This window comes from Ambystoma mexicanum, chromosome 1p, assembly GCF_040938575.1.
Source record: "Ambystoma mexicanum isolate Mex_15411 chromosome 1p, UKY_AmexF1_1, whole genome shotgun sequence".
In the NCBI taxonomy this organism is placed as follows: Eukaryota; Metazoa; Chordata; class Amphibia; order Caudata; family Ambystomatidae; genus Ambystoma; species Ambystoma mexicanum.
In genome coordinates, this window is record NC_090921.1 from 965,275,328 (window position 1) to 965,296,701 (window position 21,374).

Below are 21,374 nucleotides of genomic sequence, written 5' to 3' on the forward strand. Positions count from 1 at the left end.
ACCAATGGCCCAGGATTTCTCCTCCCCGGGACTCATCCGGCACGGGTCCTTATAGTTTGTAAACAGTGAGTGTTGCTGTTCAAGCTTGTCTTCTGGAATCACAAAAACATGTGAAGCATTACTGCAGCATCCCGAAAAGAATCCGGAGCAAGGCATTACAGATCCCATCAGGTAGACACATTCCACATAGAGCCGCTCACACCACAGCTCACCTGCTTCTCACCAAATGCCAAGGCGAGTACCTCCCCTCATACCAATGTACAGACCAGGCAAGGGTCGAGCAACCATATCAGATGACTCACAGACGAGTGATGTGTGAAGCAGAACCCTAATACATAGAGCCCCTTTGTATTGATTGTGAGCCCATGCCTTGGCTGCTACTTCATCCAGACTCTTCTAACTTTGTGACCCATTCAGAGGCCTGCCTAATTATTTCAGGCAATGGCTGTGCGCAGGGGAGTTGCTAGGTCTGGAAAAGACCCGGGGCTATGCTGATGTAGGAACTGTTGGGACTCGGGGCTAGCTAGTCTTTTGGCTGTAGCTCCTGAGATTCTATCCGGGGCTACAACCAAAAGATCAGGGGCTATAGCCCCCTTAGCCCCCCCCTAGCAACGCCCCTGGCTGTGCGCATGTTATTATGACTTGCTAATGTGAGGATGTTACGGAATAGCAATGTCATACTTGCGCAATGGACATGGAAGGCAGACTGGTCTCGGGATTGGATTGCTCTTTGGAAGATTTCTGCCCATGCGCGAGATTCCCCGGCAACACAGCTCCCATGCTAGAAGCAGAGCTCACGATTGAAACAGAGACTTGAATGGGGGAGGAGGTACAGGGACGATTATGCATGAGAATGAACTTTGAGAGGGGCACTGTGTGCAGTGGGGTGCCAGGAGGCAGGCGGAAGCCATGCAGGTGTTATGGTGAGCGAGAATGAAGATGCCATAATGACACATTGCAAGTAAAGCCAGTCAAGGCTGCAGGACGGGACTGCTCTGCTGGAGCTTGAAGGTAGATGTCTGGAGACTGGCGCCTGCTGTCTGTGCATAAGTACAACTGATGACTCGGTGGAACGATTTAATACCACATGTTTCAGCGGCACAATGAGTATGTTCTCAACTGGAGTTAACTGCGACAGAGGAGTCTCCTGAGAAGTACTTCACAGCCTGGGACACTACTCTCCCTGTCCATCCACTTACGGCAGCAGACCATTATAAAGTGGGATGTGTAACCCGGTAAAGATCATTGTGAGTTATCTATGCAATTGCACACTATTTGCTTATCATGGGTACCACGTTCTCTTCTTGTTCATCGTTGTCATGTTTGCATACCCTAACGCACCATTTTGCCAACGCACAGCACTGGTTGCCTGCGTACTTCCGGGGGTAGTTGTGTTACTGTCAGAGAGCTTGGAGGAGCTAATTAGTCAATAGGGCACTTATTGGTGTGAGCAATTGCTTCTTGGGGTGGTGGGAGGAGGAGCTAATCCAAATGCTTAATCCCGGGTGTTATCCTGTTGGTATGTTCAAGTCTAAGGCCAATCTGAGAGTCTTTTGCTAAAGACACTGACACGACCTTAAAAGTATTTAGAATATCATTACACCTCGAGTATCAGGGCACCACCATGTGGCACTGTCAAATGGCTGGTGCTTGGGGTTTTCTACCACCTTAACGCACAGCTTCACTCAGGCCATTACCATGATGCAGAAGGCGTTACCAGACGGTACAGCCCTCCTCCGATGTTTTTATCGGCATACAAATTAACTGTGCCCAAAAACATCAGGGCAACAATAACCAACATGTGTTTGATTTACAGTCATACATTTGCTTCTGCAATTAACAATGCATCTGTCTTTTGGGCCACTTTGAGGATAGCACACAATAAACCCAGTTTGTTCTAACCCCCATATGTCATATTTTGGTAATCTGTGGTTTCGTCTAAACCAGATGTTGCAACCTTTAAGTTAGCAAGAGCTACTTGCAGTCGAGGGCCAAAAGGCAGGAGCTACCGGCAAGAGCCACTGGGGTGGTGAGGTTCATGAACATGGGAATTTGTACAGAGATTATACTAGGCGGTATATATACGCTTTATACAGAGAAGGAAAAACATATGGGTTCCCCATTACATTAAAGACATTCAAAAGGTGTGTACACTTCTTTTGGGAATGCGCCAGCAATAAGGAGGATTGTGGCATGCTCTTATGCCAGGTCACAGAATTCAGCCTAGACAAAATAAGCCAAAGCCTGCTTTGACTAAAAGATTCTATGCCACAATAATGAGCACGATTCAAATAATGAACATGGTGGAAGCCATATGAACTATTTTTCCCTTTACAAAGTTAAATGAATATGCCAAAAAGTTGTAAATGACAGGGCTACAATAACAATGAGTTTTATAGAGATGGCTTAAAGCGTGCACAAATCACATGACAACCCAACCAGACAATATATGAATCGTTATATAACATGTTGAGTGCAAAGTATGGTTGTAGCCCTGGGGGGCTCGTACATAAGGAGCAGCAACCTGCCACCCAACTGGCCAATATGAAGGAAGCCGTATCCCACAGGAAAACAGAGAAGAGCAAACGGGAGCGCTGCCTCTACCTGCAGGAAACAGGCATTCTGGAACATGCCCGACCATGATATAAAATGACAATAATGACATACTGTGGGCATGAGCATCAACGCAATGTTTTTAAAGGACACGTATTGTAACAGAACCCTGCGCACTGCTGCGGGCCAGGGATCGACTGCACGTTTCCATATTTTACTTTACAGAATTACATTCCAAAATATATATACATACAAATCAACGCCCAATTTTCTCACATAATTGCACCAGAATGCAGTTGCACCTAGTAGTTGTCCACATGTATTTCAATGAAAAATTGCCATTAGTACTTGTATTTGGACCCTCATGATCTGGACTCTTCCATATCAAGGCAAATTCCATGTTCCCCTTTTAAAAGAACTTAAACTTAAAACAAAGAGCTTCACACCTTCAAATCAAATCAAATCATTTAATTCACAGGTTTTATCTAAACAGAAACTCATACAGCTCGTTTTACCTTTCTTCTTGCAAACTGGGACTCACAAGGATCATCATTTGTATATATGCACGCGCTGAAATATATGGAGTAGATGCTCAGTGAAATCAAACGGAGGATGCTGTGATTCCTACTCAGCTGGGCATCCCATCCAGGCGGCCATTTAACTGGCTGTAAAGCAAGGCACTATCCGCTCACGTCTTTGCACTGAATCCTGTGCGTGTGTCTTACAGGACAGTACTACTTTTACAAAGCTCAAGACAAAGCCCATTTTTTTCGAGGAAAAGGCTTGCAATTGAGCTAATTTGCATTCACTTAATTTATTGCTGATGTGGCTCTGAACTGGATGCACACTTCCAGTGATGGTTACTAGGTGGCGTTGTGGCATGTGTGACTTGGCTCAAATGGAATATTATACTTTCACATTTCAAATGAAAGCGTCATTTTCAAGTCTTTTTAAACCCACCCTAACTTTGCTGGCGTTTTGTTTTATAGATAGATATGTACATACAATATGTGCAGGGGGAGAATTTTGGGGTTATGGGAAGGGGTTGCGGGGGACACCCCATTTAAGAAAAAGTCACAAACTAAATTGTTTAGATGAAATCACATTCACGTACATTGGGCCTCATTCCGACCCTGGCGTTAACCAAGACGCTATTAGCGCCCTGGTTGACGCCAGTATCTTTCCGACTCCGCCATGGTGAATGGCGTAATTACCGCCCCATTCCAAGGTTGGCGGGGGCGGCAATTCCCCATTCACCATGGGCCCTTCCCATTCCCATTTTTGCCCCATAGGGCTCAATGGGAATGGGGAAGGCGCTAATTACGGCACCGTAAATGACGGTGCCGTAATTAAATCCTAGGTCCCTTTGCGGGTTGGTTTTTTAATGCCTGCAAAAAGCAGGCGTTAAGTACCAACCCGCAAAGGGAACTCGGAATAGGGCGGTAAGGGTTTAACGGCACCGGTCTCGTTACCGGTGACCGTTAACCCTTACCGCCTTACTCGGAATGACCCCCATTGTCTATGATGGATAAATCTTGATTCAGTTCACTGGCACACCACACTGACTGCTGTGTATCACCCTTTTCTACCGGCATGGTGGTGTTACCTGACCGTCATGATTTCGCCTCATTCAACATTTTATGTCAAGACCAGAGGTGAGCATTATGCGTCTTCTTTTCTGCTCTTCAGCAAAGATACGTCGCATTTTGCCTGCAGAGCGCTTTAAAAGTTAAATTAATACGTTAATGTTTTTACATGGTTTGAATAGTGTCTCATGGTAAAAGAGTTTCTATTCTAGACACACGCAGGCAAATATACCCGGTTTATGCAGCGCATCCTATTTCTTCTTAGAACATTAGTATTACAGAAATAGGCGAGCAGCGAGCAAAGACATTCACTCGTTTGAGAGCACACAGTCATCTCAGTGAGACCATTTTGGAGAGAGGGCGGGGCACGTGAGCCTTTCTGCTCACTTTGGGAGACCCGCCTGCTCTCTCTCCAGGGTGCAGCGGTGTCAGATGAACTTTGCGTTCAAACCGCGAAGGCACCTGTAGTGAAGAGGAGACAAAGTCGTACTGCGCATGCGCAACTCTGCGTCCACTGCGAGAAATGAAACGGAGGGCGCGCACGTGAAGCCTTCACTACCGTAAGCTCGGTGGAGTGTGTTATTTAATTTGTGAAATCAGTCACGTTTATTAAGGCGGCTCATGCTTATAGAAGCAGTGGTGAGGTATACGCTTTATATCAATTGTTGTGTGCTGTTCCGCACTTTGAGGCTTGCACATACCTTCTTATCGCTCTGGTGCCTCCTATTGTGTGTCCCCCAGAGGGAAAATAGTAATATTTTCTTCCACTTACATCCAACTTGATCTGGGATTTGGGGCATGTGCCCTTCCAAGTTCACAGGGTAAAGGATTGCTGTTCTTTTGGCTCATGATCAACTTGTGTCTGAAACCCCCTGTGCGTTGTTGTTGCATTATTTTCCTAGGGGGTGGGTTCTTTGAGCCTTTGCCTATTATTCTTATTTGACAATTTTTGGAAGGCGTTTTATCCTTACGGCGTTCGCTTAGTGCACGATCCATTTGCCTTTGAAACCCCTTATGCATTATTGCATTGTTTCTCCTCGGGGTGGGTTCTTCGAGCCCGTCTATGCACTTTTCTTGGATTGTTTTTCTTCGGGGTGGGTTCTTTGAGCCTTACTAGGATTTTTCCCTGCTCATGATCCACTTGTGTTTTGAACCCCCTATGCGTGTTTATCAGATTGTTATTCAAAGGGGATGGGTTCTTAGAGCCTTACTAGGAACTCACCCTGCTCATGATCCACCTGTGTTTTGAACCCCCTATGCGTGTTTATCAGATTGTTATTCAAAGGGGGTGGGTTCGTAGAGCCTTACTAGGATTTTTCCCTGCTCACGATTCACTTGCGTTTTGAACCCCCTATGCACTTTTATCAGCTTGTTTTCCAAAGGGGATGGGTTCTTAGAGCCTTACTAGGAACTCACCCTGCTCATGATCCACTTGTGTTTTTGACCCCCTTGAGCGCTCTTATTGGATTGCTTATGAACGGCGGTGGGTTCTAGAGCCTGACTAGGATTATACCCTGCTCCTGATCCACTTGGTTAGGAGACCCCCTTAAGCCCTTTTATTGGACTATTTCTTCGATGGGGGTGGGTTCTTAGAGCCTTACTATTGTTTTTCCTTGCTCATGATCCACTTGCGTTTTGAAACTCCCTATGTGTTATTGCATTGTTTTCCTCGGGGTGGGTTCTTTGAGCCATTGCATTTGTATATTATTATCTTTTGACTATTTTTTTTTAAGGTGTTTCAGCCTTTCTGTCTCCCAATTTGGTGTTAAAATTGGCGTTTTACTTTGCTCATGATCCACTTGTGTTTGAAACAACCCCCTATGCCTTTATATTGCATTGCTTCTCCTCGGGGTGGGTTCTATGAGCCTGCGTTTTCCAAGTTGGATTCTCGATCCCTTGCCTGTGTTTATCTCTATTTTTTTGCCTTTGAATTATTATTATTATTTGACCATTTTGAAGGCCTCTTCTTGGCAGTTTATGCTGTTCCTCCTTACTGGCGGATAACTGGGCTTCTGCGTGTTTCCATACTTAGTTCAAGTATGGCAACCTGCCTCTGTGGTTTCGTTTTTCTATGCGTGAACCTTGCAGCGTTTCCTTGGCTTTACTTTTCCTTAACATTTGCTATAGTTTAGACACCCGCCCCTATGGGTTGGTAATTTAATTAATTCCCGTGGGGCATGGACTGGACTTCAGCTTGCCTCTGTCTTTACCTAAAGTTTGGCAACCTGCCGATTTGATTTGCATATTTATCTGACTGCATTGGGGCATTTTACCGCTCCTCGGCTTCCTTCCATTTTTGTGTTAGGTTTGTCCCCCTGTCCAATGTGGTTTGGTTATTTAGATTAAAACCTGAGAGGCATCTACTGGACTTCGGCATACAACCAATTGTACTTCAAGTAAGGAAACCTGCCCGATTGGTTTGTTTATTCGAATGCTTCCTTAGATGTACATGATAACTTTTTACTTTGCATGTTCCTGTGAACCTACATCGGTTTTGCAAAAGCGTTTGCCTTTTATTTTAATTTTGTGTTTTCACCTTCATGTAGGTGGATCGCTGGGCTTCGGCTAACTACAACTCACCTTGAGCCGGCAACCTGCTCCTGTGGTTTTTGTTATTTAATTATATCCCGAGAGGCCTAATATACTTACTTTCTGTGAAGTTGCCACATGCAGCGTTGGTTGGTGCTGGTTGATACTTACCACTTACATTAGAACAATAAGTCCTGTGGAATCTTGTTTTTTTGAGCCATCTTGTGCGCTAATGCCTTTGGTTATTGCAAGCTCTTAAACCGTTAGTTTTACGTTTTTCATTGGTGTCTGGCCTGTTGTCCACTATTCACAAGTTGGTAGTGTGTCTACCAAAGGGTCGGAGGGAGTTTTTTTTAAAGTACTATTGCCCATCTCTTGCAGAGCGTCGGCAGCAGTGCTCCTGCCATGCTTCAGGGGCCAGGCGAAAGAAGACAGGAGGCTGGCTGCCCTCCTCCACACATAGGCCAGAACTGGCCTGAGGGCAGGCAGCCCCCCTTTCCCTTTGAAGCATCAACCAGCCTTTTGTCTCCCATCCGCCCGTATGGGAGCGGGACCTTTGATATGGGTGTCAGGGGGCAGTGACTGCCTGTCGTCACCTGCCTCTGCTACCTCCTCGCAGTTTATGGGCGCGCTGGAGTTTGGGTCCCTATTGTGCTGTGGGCCAGTGGCCCACCCCAACACCAGCATGCTAAGTGGGCTAGCACCTGAAAGGTGCTGCCCGCTTCAGTATCCCCCTCCCCTACCAAGCCCACCTCCCATCTTATGCCCCTGGGCCTTCCACCTCTGGGAAGTGCCCATGACTAGTAGACATCTGAGAGCTAACTGGCCTGTGGCCAACTGCAGGGAGCTGTTTAGAAAAGATTGCAGCACTGTAATATTAGTGAGCTCTGGCTACCTCTCACGGGTGTGTGATTCAGCTTGCCAGTTCAGGCACAACAGACAAATCACTCCAGTGCAACATGCCTCATATAGGTGAAAACTGCTGGAGCACGGGCAGCCAAGAGAAGGAGTCTGGGAGCAGGGATCTCGCTCTCAGTTTTAAGAAAATCCTTAGTGACTCCTCAGTGACTGCAGTAGCCCAAGGGATTAAGCTCCTACAAAACAGGCTTGACACACTGGAAGACCTGTTTGGGAAGTGCAAGGAGTTAAAGAGCGCACCCAAGATGCACAGTGATGTAAAGGTGCAGGAGCAGGGGAGTAAAGCGGCAAGGAAGAGGAAACACTCTTTGACTCCCCTGAGCCAGGAGAAAGGGGGGACATGGAGAATCCCCTGAGCTGACAGATGCATTTCAGAAGCTGAAAGAGGCCTTCATGCAGAAGGCAATAGTGCCACACCTTCTACCCCTGGCCCCAGTTGAAGAGAATATGGGAGAACCAGATACGGACACTGACACGTCGCCCGTGACTGCAGAGCCGTCCGTGACGAGACACGACCCCTTTAGGTGGGAAGAAGTTGAGGAAGGAGAAGAACACTGGTGAGGCCAATCTAGAGATGGACATGTTTGATTCTGATGCAATCAGACACCCAAGGTCCACAAACTGGGAGCCCTCCCGCAGGGTGGCAAAGTATATGGTGCAAAGGCTATGCAAGCCATTAGAGAAAGACACCAGGTTGAGAATGAGATCAGATTGTCCACAACCTAGGTTAGCCGGGAAGGTGGCAGAGACCCCCGAGATCAACCCAAGGATGATAACCTTTGTAACAAATGCATCCAAAGACGAACAAAAGGGAAACGGTCAGGTAATGATAGAACTGTCAAGAGAAGGTCCTGGATCTAGATTATAGCGAAGATAATGGACCTAGCAGAGAGGTCCAAGGATACTGGGGAGACAGTTGACGCCGAGATCCTGGGGAACTGGGCACACAGAGCAGTTTGCCTACTGGTAAATGCTAACTGCGCCCTTTCGTCAGAGCAAAGAAGAGGTCTGTTGCTAAAAATTGACAGCAAGCTAGGCGATCTTACGACAAATGAAGTGAGCATATTGTTCGGGGAAGCATTTGCGAAAGAAATTAGTATGTTTGTTTGGATGTACACGGCCCTGGAGAAGGCCCAATCGTCGATGAGAAAAATCTTCCCCAACAGAGTTTTTGCTGAGATAGCTGCTAAAGAGACCATGTGGCTGGTCGACACAACTCTCACCACTGACCTCGGAGGCCAAGGACCCAATACTGGGATTATAGGCAACAGGACTCTTTGTTGCCCGCGAGAGGGAGAGCCAATCGAGGTTGCAGAGGGAGAGTGTACTCCAGATATCCAACCGCACAATCAGGAGAGAGCGCTAGACGGGTATTAGCCACCAGTGGGGAGGGAGAACAGCAGGGTGTTTGAACGCATGATGCAAGCTTGTCAAGCGATGCCTGAGTTTTGCAGCCTGCGATCAGAGAACCCAGGCAGGTGCAGGCTCCGACCAGGATTGCACTTTCACGAGAAAAGGAGAGCATCCTCCAGGAGGAGCTCACACAGAGGGCAAGGGGGCAAATGAGCCAGCCACTATAGGGGGAACAAAGTTTATGAGCAATATGTTCCTGGTTCACAGGCATGAGAATGTCAGGCTGGTGATAAATCTGAAGAGCATCAAAGGATGGATTACCTACAGGCACTTCAAGATGGAGGACATCCACCTCCTCAGGAACATCCTCAGGAAAGGGGATTGGCTGGCGAGGATAGACCTGATGGACACCGACCGTACAGTGCCGATGGCACCAGAGGACCATCCCTTCCTGTGCTTCATGTGGGGAGGACAAGCATGGCAATTGAAGACACTGGCATTACGCCTCTCTTTGGCCCCATGGGCATTTACTAATCTCATGAAACCTATGACAGCAACAGCCGGGAATAGGGGCATTCGAATGATTGTTTACCTCAACAACATCCTAGTTCTAGCAGCAAACAAGGTACTGTTATGGAGGCAGGTCCAATGGCTGCAGAAGCTGATAGCCACTAGGATTCGTCATCAATTGGGAGAAATCAGAGTTAGCTCCCACGAGGAGAATGGTCTTCCTGGGTTTTGAAGTGGACACCAGGAAAGCTCACTGTTATGTTATTGGCTTTTATAAAGCACTCGTTCGCAAAAAGCATAATGCGCCAACGGACATCAGAGGTGAAAGAACTTAGAACAGAAAGGTCTTTGGCAGGCGGCGGTAACTGAGATGGTTGGGAGTAGCCCGAATCGGGAAAGGTAGGGTGTTCCATAGCTTGGCTTCTGCAAATGGGAAGGAACGGCCGCCCATTCGGGCGTGCTGAAACAGGAATGACCAAGAGCCGCGCCTTGTCAGGTCTTAGTGAGTGGCAAGGCAAGTCATGTTGAAACTTCTCCTGCAGAAATTCCGGTCCCACACCGTAGAAGGCACGCTGGACAATACAAAGGGATTTGAACATAATACGCTTCTGAATCAGCAGCCAGTGTAGTGACTGCAAGACTGGGGAAATAAGCGCCCCGTAAGCAGTATTGATGGCTACACGAGCTGCAGAATTCTGGGCCAGAAACAGAGAATTACAGTAGTCGAGCCAAATCTGTACCAGAGAAGACACCACCAGAGGGTGAAGTTTCGCCGAGAGGAAAGGCAGGACTTTTTTTAGTACTCTGAGCTGAAAATAGCTGGATTTGCATATTGAGCTGACTTGAGCTGAGGCAGAGAGAGAATCCGAAAACAAAAACTCCAAGTTCCTGACTACGGGAACGGGTAGTGGATAAGCGCCAAGTTCAGAGGGTCAGAAAGCAGAAGACCAGAGGGTGATGGGTGGGAGGAGAGAAAGAGGAACCATGAGGGGAAGCAGAAGGACCCACCAGTAGGATCTTGGTTTTGTCCCCATTAATTTTTAACCAATTGCTCCCCATACAATCACTCACCGCTGCTAGGCACCCCCGCTGCTGAGATGCAGTGTTCGGCTTGGCAAGATCCAGCCGGACGATGATTTGGGTGTCATCAGCATAAGAGTAGGATCGGAAGTCGTGAGATCGGACGAGGGGTCGAAGAGGCTGAATATAGATATTAAAGAGTGCGGGGGACCGGGCAGAGCCCTGAGAAACACCACAGGACAGTCTGTGGGAACAAGAAAGAAAAGACCCAAGGGAAAGAACGTGTGATCTAACTTGTGATATATCTGTCAGAAATTACATAAACCAGGCAAGCACCTGGCCAGAAGGGATGGCCTGAGAGAGGCATAGCAGCAGGGTTGGGTTACCTACAGTATCAAAAGCTGCAGAGAGGTCTAATAAGATCAAAGCCCCTGTCCTCCCTGGTCTACCAATCTGGTCAGGTCATCCATAACTGAAACAAGGACACTTTCCGTGCCCCGGCTTTGGCGAAATCCTGATTGAAATGGAACCAGGAAGTGTGAGTTCTCTAGAAAGCAAGCAGGAAGTGGAGAAATTAGAGATTCAAGATGTTTCATTAGGAATGGTATAAAGGAAATTGGGCGGAAATTAGCCAGAGTAGCAGGATCAAGGGAGGGCTTTTTAAGTAAAGGCATAATCCGAGATCGGTTGACTGCTGTACATAGCCAGGGGGCAATATGGTATATGATCTCCTGCAGGGTAACTAGAGGCATCGCAATAGATGGAGATGCAGATTTATGGCCCTTACTAGCCTTAATGATCATAGGTGGCGTAAACACTGGGAAGATAGACCAGTTTTCTGTGTAATTTGCGACTCCACCCTGAGTCCCCCTATCCGTCTAAAGAAGTATGCCAAAGCGTCACACAGTTACTACGATGGGATGATAGTGTCGATTGCACCTTTATTAGCAGAAAGGGAACGCACCCGAGAAAAAGGTTCTTTCAGTTTGTTTAATGCCCCTTCCTCCCGACCGGTGTAATATTGAGTTTTAGCTGAACAAATTGCTTGATGATAGACTACTGTTTAAACTGAGCTCCAAGGCCTATCAGCTAATGAGTACGAGGCACGCCATCTGGTTTCTGAGTGGCGATTATTCTGGTGCAAAGTTTTTAGGGTGTCATCGAACCATGGTTCTGAGGGGCGGGGTTTACCCTTACACACCTGCAGAGGTGCAAGCATGTCAGCCACTGTCCTAAGCCTCTGCGCAACATTAGACAGATCTACATCAAGAAAATTTGCCCCTTGTCTAATATTCTCGAAATAATGTCTTTATTGGGTACATGACGCCAGCGGAGCTCCCATCACAGAAAATGATAGAGACCAAGATGGAAATAAGGGCATGTCTCAAAAAGGAGGTGATATCGCTCAGGAGAATAAGGATTATAGGACTCCTCGCATCCTTCACCTAAGCCATAAATCCAGGGCCCTTACACTACAGGGCTCTAAAAAGACTACAGTTAAGACACTTACAGCAGGGCTTGGGGTATCACCAACTGGTTCCCCTAGACCAGGAGAGCAGGACTAAGCTCAACTGGTCACTCCAGAACATGGAAGCCTGGAACGGCAGAACCATCTTCAGAGACATTCCAGATCTGCTCATAGAGTCAGACACCAGCAGATATGGATAGGGAGCCAGGTGCGGTTCTTCCAAAACAGGAGGTATGTGAAGTCTGGAAGAGCTAAGTCTTCACATAAACTGTCTGTAACCCCAGGCCGGATCTTTCGTGATCAAGGCATTTGCGCGAGACAGAGTGAACTACTGTTTTCTTCTAAAGATGGTCTACATATCAGCAGTGAGGTACATAAACCACCTAGGAGGAATGAGATCCAAGATGCTAGATGGCTTCTGGCACTTCTGCCTGGAGAAGCAGCTGTCGGTCACAGCACAGTAACTACCAGGAGAACAGAACGTGGCGGCGGACTGGAACTCCAGGTACCTGCAGGACTCCAGTGACAGGGGGCTGAGGAGGGGAGTTTTCTGCAAGATAGAGGAGCTTTGGGGTCCACCGGGCATCGATCTTTTTGCTTGCAGGCTAAACACACAGAGTCCCAGGTTCTTCAGCTGGAGGTTAGATCCAGACGCACTTGGAGTGGTTGCGTTTCTGCATCATTGGGGAGGAGTGAGACATTACGCATTCCCTTAGTTTGCAATGATAGCCAGAGTGTTGTCAAAGATTCCCAGGGAACAGGCAGCGGTAGTGCTGGTTGCTCCTGCCTGGAAGTCACAAGTGTGGTTTCCAGTTCTGGTGCAACTTTCCTCTGATTTTTCCAAGGACTCTTCCACAGAATCGGGGCCTGCTACTGGATCACACGGGCCAGTGCCATCGTCTGAGGATGTTGGATGCTCTTCTGCTGATTGCCTGCAAGTTATCAGGAGCAAATGGAGTTTTCCAGACATTTCGGAAACCACTGCCCAGCTCATTAAGGAGTCCTCTGCTCCATCTACACTCAGGAGCTATGACTCAGCGTCCGACAAGTGGGCCTGCTAGTGCCGGCAGCGAGGCATTCATCCCATTTCTGCCCCTGTAGTGCAGGTGGTTAATTATTTATCCATTCTAGTGGAAAGTGGCAGAGCATTCAGGACACTAGGCATGTATTGATCAGCATTATTGGCCGGGCACTCAGTAGAGGATGGCTAATCTGTGGGAGAACATTCAGCGGTAGTATGGCTCCTAAAAGGAGTCAGGTTTTGTGCTCCACCAACGCCTAAGTATACTTTCCTGTGGAAAGTCAAGGACGTTCTTGCACTATTTCTTAGTTGGCTGCCTAATAAATATTTGTCTCTACAGCAGTCATCAGGAAAGCTAGAGAGGTTATGTATAGTATCCTGTAGGAGAGTGTCAGACGTGAAAGCCCTAGAGATAGAGATGAAGTTGTTATCCCTTGAGGGAGTGACTTAACGTGGTAAAGAGGACAAAGACTAACTACGGGGTTATCTCCTATCCTTATTTGCTGGATCAGCCTAAGCCAGTGGTATGCCAACGTTTTGCTTCCGAGCACATTTCAAGACAATACTCCTATGAATACATGGTATACATTCCAGGAAAACCAAAATGTTCAGTCCTCAGAAGAAATAGGAATCTGCACTAAATTCATTACATGAGGCTTCGTGTTTAGGCCCAGGATTTCAAAAGGCTGTAACGCATCTAGAGTTCACCCCTTGGCATGTTGGTGATAAAGTCCATCAGATTCACAGCCTAATGGAAGAAGCAACAAACAGTCTTTCTCAAATGAATAATTGACTTAAGGCATTACAAAGAGCTGCTAACATGAGTTATTATGCTGAACTCGAGGTTTCATGCCTGGAGTTCAAATATAGTATTTCTTCAATCTCACATTATTTGGTACAATAGAAGAAATCACCCTTAACATAACTCTGCCACAATATGACATAGAATCAAACAGAGTAGCAAGTTATGACTGTGAGGTTCCACCAAACTGCTTACATTTGTGAATAATTAATATGAATAACAGTATGACTATTAATGGGTTAATTAAAAATAATGATACAAACGTATGTCGCATGGCCCTACATGATTCTGGGCCGGGGATTCCAGACATCCATTCCATATTTCATTAATGTGCCATATTGTTACAAAAATATATGAATACACATGATTTGAATTCAAGTACATGAGAGCAGGCAGCCTACCTTTTTACATGCATAGAAATATGATCAGCATGTAAAGATTTGTGGGGTGCATTCCCCGGAATTTGGCCAATCAAAAAGGGATATATCATCATGACAAAGCTTGGAAATATCATCCAGGATAAAGCAAAACATGCAGGGAGTAAGAAAGACAAACACAAACTGGAGGACTGGAATCAAAGGCTGCATAGAAGGATACTACCTGTTCCAATTGCATGAGTGCTGATCTTGGATAATATCTGGAGATGGAAGGGCCTTGTCGAGGAGGGAGCATGAACCCAAATAACTCAAGGCAGACCTTCTTACCTGAAAAAGTGAGAAGGGAACCAGGAGAGACCCGCTGACTGGAATTAACTGGGAAGACTTGAGGGCCTCCACTGGCTCTGGCCCTTAAAGGATTATCCAAAGGTGAGTATGAAAACTCCCCAAATGTAAATTGATAAATCACCTAGAATCAGTCGGCTACTAAATCCCTGCAGTGGGGGAACCTCGAAATTGAATAGGTTGATATTTTAATGTGAAATGAAACTGTGGTTTCCAAACTGTATTTAAATGCCAAGTGGGATTTGACTTTGTGCAGAAAACACAGCATTTTTCTGTGCACAGAGCGCAAGGGCTGATAATGTATTACTAACAGAATCAGAACAGGACCTTGTATTTTGTCATCACAAATTATATCCTGCTTTCAGTGTACTTAAAGCTGAGTTTGATTACATTTAAATAAGAACAAAAAGTCTTGCTGTGTGTGCTGTGTAAAACAGGGTGCACATCCCAGCACCGAGAGTGTATCATTTTGTAAAGAATAGCCAATGTAAACTGAATCCCATGGTGTTCACAAGTGTAGTCAACACCTTAGGCTGGTACTCGGTGGCCACGCTTCATAGCTTAAATAACAAACTGATAAATCAACACCTGTGAAAGCCATGGATATTTAAAAAGACAGATTGGGATGGAAGGGAGTTTAGCATTTGTATTCCTATAGAAAAGATGCACTTCCAATCAAATGCTATGATATCACCAATGCCTTTGTGTTGAAGTGAGAGGACCCCTAACTAAATACACCCAAGTAATTCAACGAGACTGGGGGGACTGCAGGGAAATGGTTGTTGTCCTTTTAGAAAGTCAAAGTCATCTGCGGTGGACACAGAGTAGAGAAATCTATGCTGTGCATTCTAAATGGATAGAACAGTTTCCCTAAATGCATGCATGTAGATCCTAATACAACCAATCATAGTTTGTGTTGTATTTCTATGCATATGCTAGAAACCCACATTCACACAAAAAGGGGCGATTGGTCATTTAAATATTTTTACTTAAATATACTTTTTTATGCTACAAATACTTGGTTCTGATATTAGAGAAAATAAAAGTTTTAATCTGCTATTTAACCGAAACTCATTTTATGTAAATGTTAACTGAATAGAGATTTAAAACACTGAATGATAAGTGACAAGGTTGCCATAGAATTAACGTTGCTGCTTAGAGGTGGCGTTTTGTTATCGATTAGAAATGTTATAAATATATTAATTGTATATATAGTATGACTACATGCGTGCACAGTGTTTTTAGTGAGAGGTCACAGGCAGAGCAATTACATTTGTGTAAACAAAGTTATCAATGTTCATACACATCCAATTTCTCCAGAAATCACGTTATAATTCAGACATGAACACGTGCCCTCATCTAAAGTGAAAAATGTAATACCTGACACATTAATATGTTTACTGAACAAAGTTCAATGTTTCAGAGCCTTCTCTCTTTTTTGGAAGTTGAGAAATATATCAGCTTACAGGAATTGGTCGGACTCTTTACCAGCCTATATCCAAGAATTCAGCATAAGTTATTTAACCTGCTACAATGTCTGTCCGAAAGGCATCATGTATCAAATATTGGAAGTAATGCTGTAACAGAGAACTGGAATCCTCGGGGAGTGCAAATGCATTAGAACTCAAATCATTTAGGTGTAAGGCCAAGTTCCTAACACACTGACATATCCACTGTGAACATATTGGCCCCCTTTGTTTTGCTCAGTGCTAGCCCATTTTTGGGTGAAAACATGGACAATTCAAATGAAAGAACATGAACACTTCACAAACAGAACTACTGTGGGTGATTTCTTCTTGCTCCAGGAGCACCTAAACAGTGTGGTCCTTGCAAAGGAATTATCAGACTAGCCCTCAAAAGAGGACGAGAGCTCGGCCAGGAGGGTTTCACCTTTGTGTAAAATACTGTTGACTTGGAGCAAAAAAAGTAGTTTACATTAGGAATTATTTACAAACTCATTCTTTTTATTTGAAATATGTATATTTGTCCTTTTTGTTGCGATAGTTGAACCAGGAAATTAAAGGCACATGCGCATATTGTGTAAAAGAGACATTGGCCGGGATGATTGGTCGGGGACAACAAATTTGTCTTGGAAGCAAGACAATGCATAGCAACAGAGGTTCGAATCCCGGTCTCGTGCTTAGAAACTGGTCTCTGGTATTAAGCGCATTATAAAAGAACAATTATAATGATAATTCTGATCAGTGTGATCGTTTTTATAAGCGATCACATATCGCAACATACTCCCAACATACCCCCAATCATTTCAAAACGTATATGAACTTAGTTTGATTATAGAATGATAGAATGCTATTGTCACTGAAACATTTGTCTCTTGCCCTTTTATTTTCTTCTTCTTACCCTCAACAAAATGAAATTGTGTCCTGGCATTTAAATAAAATCTTCACTTTCTGCTTCAGCACCACTCATATTATTGGCCGTCAGACAGATAATATGCTAAGAAGATACTGTCAGGATTTTCCTGTGACCTCCAGACAGGACTGTATTGGAGGTTTAGCCCACTGAGCTAACATACCAGCCCTTAGTGGTAATTGGTGCCACAAAATGGGTTACAGCAGTATGCAGCGGAAAATAGGATAGCCGTTCAATTGTTGCAAAGTTCATAGATGGCTGTGTATCTGAAACTTTATAAGCATTGTTAAGTAGCAGCAGTCTTATTCAAATGGCTCGCAAGCGTGAGGCCAGTATTTGAGGGATTGCTCTTGTAACGATATGTTGTTAGCCTTTATCACATACTCCTGAATATAGAATCATCTGTAGAATAAGCTATACATAAGCTGTGGAATCGTAAACTCACTCTCCAGCCCTTAAGCCTACACATGTGGGTAACAAATTAAGCTACTAACTGGATTGGTCCAAATAGCAGAACAGCTCTCGATCATACAGAACTCTAACTAGGGTAAAGACCAGGGATGTGTCTTAACACTATGTTAGCATGCCTCGAAGACGCTCAAACCTAGATTCCCTATAAAGTTACAATGTCTCTTTCTCAGCACGTCTAACCTGGGATAATTCAGGATGGACGGCTCACATTGGTGGTAGTGCCAAAAGTGATTTTCAAAGAGCTGGTGCCTTCTGCAATGGATCAGACAGGCTACAAAGCAATGGTGTGGAAGATGGCAGTGTTTTTTATTAGTATAAAACATTTTACACATCAAAGTGTTTGGTTATACTGCGTATTCCTAAATGAGAGAGGGTATTACCAGTCATGGGTCCTTTGCTCACTGCACTATACGGAAACATGCTGCACTTCTCTCTTGAGGTCTAACAAAGCTGAAACATTCCAGTGTTTCAAAATGCGTCTATTGAGGGTAGAATAGCCCAAACATTTTTGATTAACAATAATAAACAGTAATTGTGATTTTGTTACTGAAAGGGAGGTCTGCTAATCCGACCCCCATTTCAAAATGCTCCTTGGCAAAATCATATTGCACTCATGTGTCTTTGCTGAGACAGTCACAGGGCTGAAGGAGCGGCAGGGCAGATTCAAATGTCACCAAGAGGCAGATGTGGCTCTTTAACTGTCTGCACCTCTGATTAAAAAAAATAATTATTATGTACCGTGTACCTGGTGGCATGTGAAATTGTAAAAATAAGCCATGTCTGGTTATTACATGGCGGCTACTTACTTCACGCAATTATGCAGCCACAACATTTGTAGGTCATATTAGCATCAGCTTAGTGAGTAGTGCTTCGGCCATGACAGGGCTGATGTGTATTAGCTGTCTGGCCTGGGGGACTCGAACACAAGCTATGTGGGACAGTGCCCAGAAAGCTGGTCTTTTGATCCCCCTAAGGAAGACCAAAACCTTCTTTGTAAGATACAGGTACCCTCCCGGGGAGGCCCCTGGGGCACTGGTGCTTCAAAGCAGTCCTGGCATAACAAAGCCACTCTCACACTGGTGTGCTGATCACTGGTGTCCTTTTGAAGTAGGCAGACATGGCAAGGGGATGGAGTTGATCAATCTGCAGTAGCATTTTGCCCTCGTAAGGGAAAGAAACTCTCTATTAGGTGTTTCATCTTTGGACTTTCAGAAGAAGATGATGGTCTCACTGGAACTCTGTTGATAATACAGTCTATTCCAAAGTCCTTTGCCAGAGCGGTGAAGACAGAAGGCTCTAAGGCAGAGGGAAGGTCTGCTCCCCACCCATCCCAAGGGCACATTTCATATGAAAAAGGGTATCTGCCCCCATCTATTACTGCGCCACAGTGAAGTTCATGTATCAACCAAAACCAATTTTTCTTAAATCACCTTATATTTATTGATAGCCCATAAGGATGACATGTGTTTTGGCACCCTAAGTGTGCCTTTTTCAAATCTGGGCATTAAGGGTCGCTTCATAAACTATTTACAAGATAGCAGAGTTTAAATAAAATTAAAAAGCACACATTTCATATGAAACTACTGTGGACCTAGGCCTCTCTGCTGCTTGTGCACTGTGTTCAGATATTTGTTAATATGTTCGTCTTTTCACTATTTTCACTATCCAATAATTCTGGGATAAGAAACAGTCTGTATTTATAGTTAAACTCAAATGTAATTAAATAAAAGAAACTTAAAGGTGGTCCCCTTACTATATGCAGGAGGAGTCACCACAATAAGATACACAAATACCAATACATTATTTACATAATTAAGTTGGTCTGCCTGTGACAGTAGCGCTAAATTTAACACACACATCGAGTCACACAACAGAACTAATAATGATATTTCTGATTTTAATTCTAATAAGAGAATCTAACTTCAACACACAATCTTAGTCTACAATTACATAGCTGCTTAGTGGCCAGTATATTCAAAGTCTCTTCAGTTAACCTTTACATACAATTAGTTTCTTTATAATAAATCAGCAAGCTTAGCACATTATATTTTCTCCAGTATCAAAAACAAGTATTGGTACAAGGGAAAAGTTGCATGTCTATCAATGCTATTCTCATTCAAGAGGAATTAATACCCCCGCAATAAATAGAGTGCTGAGGGTTACTAGTATGTTGTATGCACTTTGAAAGCAGGCTATAATGAGTTTCATCTAATTATGCAGGGTTGGGTTAGGAAAACAGTGTTTTTACTATCGAACGCATAGGATATGGGTTCACCCACCCAATTTAGGAAAATGGTTTTATGATTTTCTAATATAAGAATGAGTAGCCCTCTCACTTCACTTCGCAAATTGGGTCCAACAGGTGCATATCCCTTCCCCTACTTTGCAATATCAAGAGAAAGGGAGGGTGTGTTTATATTGATATCATTTTCTTTGGGAATTAAACTAGGACAAGTAAACTCCCTTCACCTCCCCATTCACTTTTTAAATATTTGTTGCTTTCACAGGTCGCAAATAATTAAGCAATTCTCTATTTCGGCAATGATACGTGACCACAGTTTCGCAGCCTAACGTTTGACTATTCATGTGTAGCTATCATTTACAAAATGCTGCACTGTTGGCTGTGGGGAGTGTCCCCTTGTTTACACAGTGCACACAGCTGAGGGAAAGCATTTTGTTCTTATTTAAATGTAATCTTGCTCAGCTTTAGTACAGTGAAAGCAGGCTAATACTCCCAATCGCAAACTACAATATCCTATTCCCATTTTGCTAAAAATGTATCGTCCCATGTGAATAGAAAAATGCTACGTTTTCTACAAGAAGATGAATATCAATTGGCTTTAAATATAGTGAGAAAGTACTGTTGTATTTCACACAAAAATATCAAGACATTCTATTTGGAATGAGCGCCTGCAAGTGGAAACGACCTCCCCAGTTTCCTCCCCCTACAGGGATTTAGCAGGGCAGTGATCTTAGTGGACTTATCTAATTACATCTGGGAGAATTCATATACTCACGTTGGAATAATTCTCACGTTGGAATAATATTTTGAGGCGCTGAGTCAGGATGGACCCTCATGAATTTTCAAGAAACTCTCAGTCAGCCTCTCCTGCCTCTTACAAATCAGGCCTGCTCCAGGTAATAGCCTCCTCATGGATAGAGCCAAATCATCCAGACTCAACTCTCATCCATTTGGAACATGTATTATCCATCTACACAGCTTTTAATTCCAGCGAGAGCTCTCCCTATATCCTGTGTGTTTCTGCTTTTATTGTGGGTGCTATGCACGCATTCTGACAATATTATTCCACTCTAATGGTTTACTAAATAGTAGACACCCCCACCCAAACCTCATGCTGATCCTAATTCTGACATGAAAGAGTGGGGGCGAATCGGCTCTTTAATGCAAAGATCATGTGTATTCCATATTTCCTTATAGCAACATGCCACATCAATGACATATGGATTTCTGGGATCCATCCCCGGCCTGGACAGATGTCTGGATATGCAGGATAAATATGTGCCATAACTTTTCATGTCAAGTTATTAATATTCAAGGTTTTCAAAATATTTTAAAACATAGCCGATTTGGATTAATTTCATAGATGAATATGTCATCATCATAACACATTTTTCCATTTGTTTCTTGGTTATCTGATTGTAGAATTATTTGCAAAACACATTTTAAATGCATGAATATTGTTAATTGAAATAACCCATACTATTCTTGCAACCGGGTTTCTTAAAATTGTGCAACCCTCATGCTAGAATAATGAGTTTTGCAAACAGCTCTGTGAGGCCTTGTCTGCTTTCCATTACTTGCCATCTGGCCAGCATTATTGCCTTAAATGATATCAACTGTGACATTTTAAATACTGTAATGTGTCTTTGAGGCCGGGTCCAGTTTTCACAGGCTGGGTCATCATGTGAAAAGTCCTGATTCTTATCAGCCAAGCCCCACATTTCGGCCTCGCTGTAATTTTAAAATGTATTTATTAGAAATACTTCCTTGAAATGGGTGGGACCAGTCTTTTAAACTCAGAAGTCT

At 44.3% G+C, this 21,374-nt stretch overlaps 1 protein-coding gene across 6 annotated transcripts in view; it reads right to left on the reverse strand.

The window, feature by feature from the left end:
- Positions 1-21,374, reverse strand: part of SMPD3 (sphingomyelin phosphodiesterase 3) — a 1,269,436-nt gene that overhangs the window by 12,503 nt on the left and 1,235,559 nt on the right. For all 6 annotated transcript variants that reach the window (XM_069653717.1, XM_069653704.1, XM_069653726.1 and 3 more), the window contains one exon: positions 3-92. In XM_069653717.1, coding sequence (XP_069509818.1) covers positions 3-92 — 90 coding nt within the window. The remainder of the gene's footprint in view (positions 1-2; positions 93-21,374) is intronic.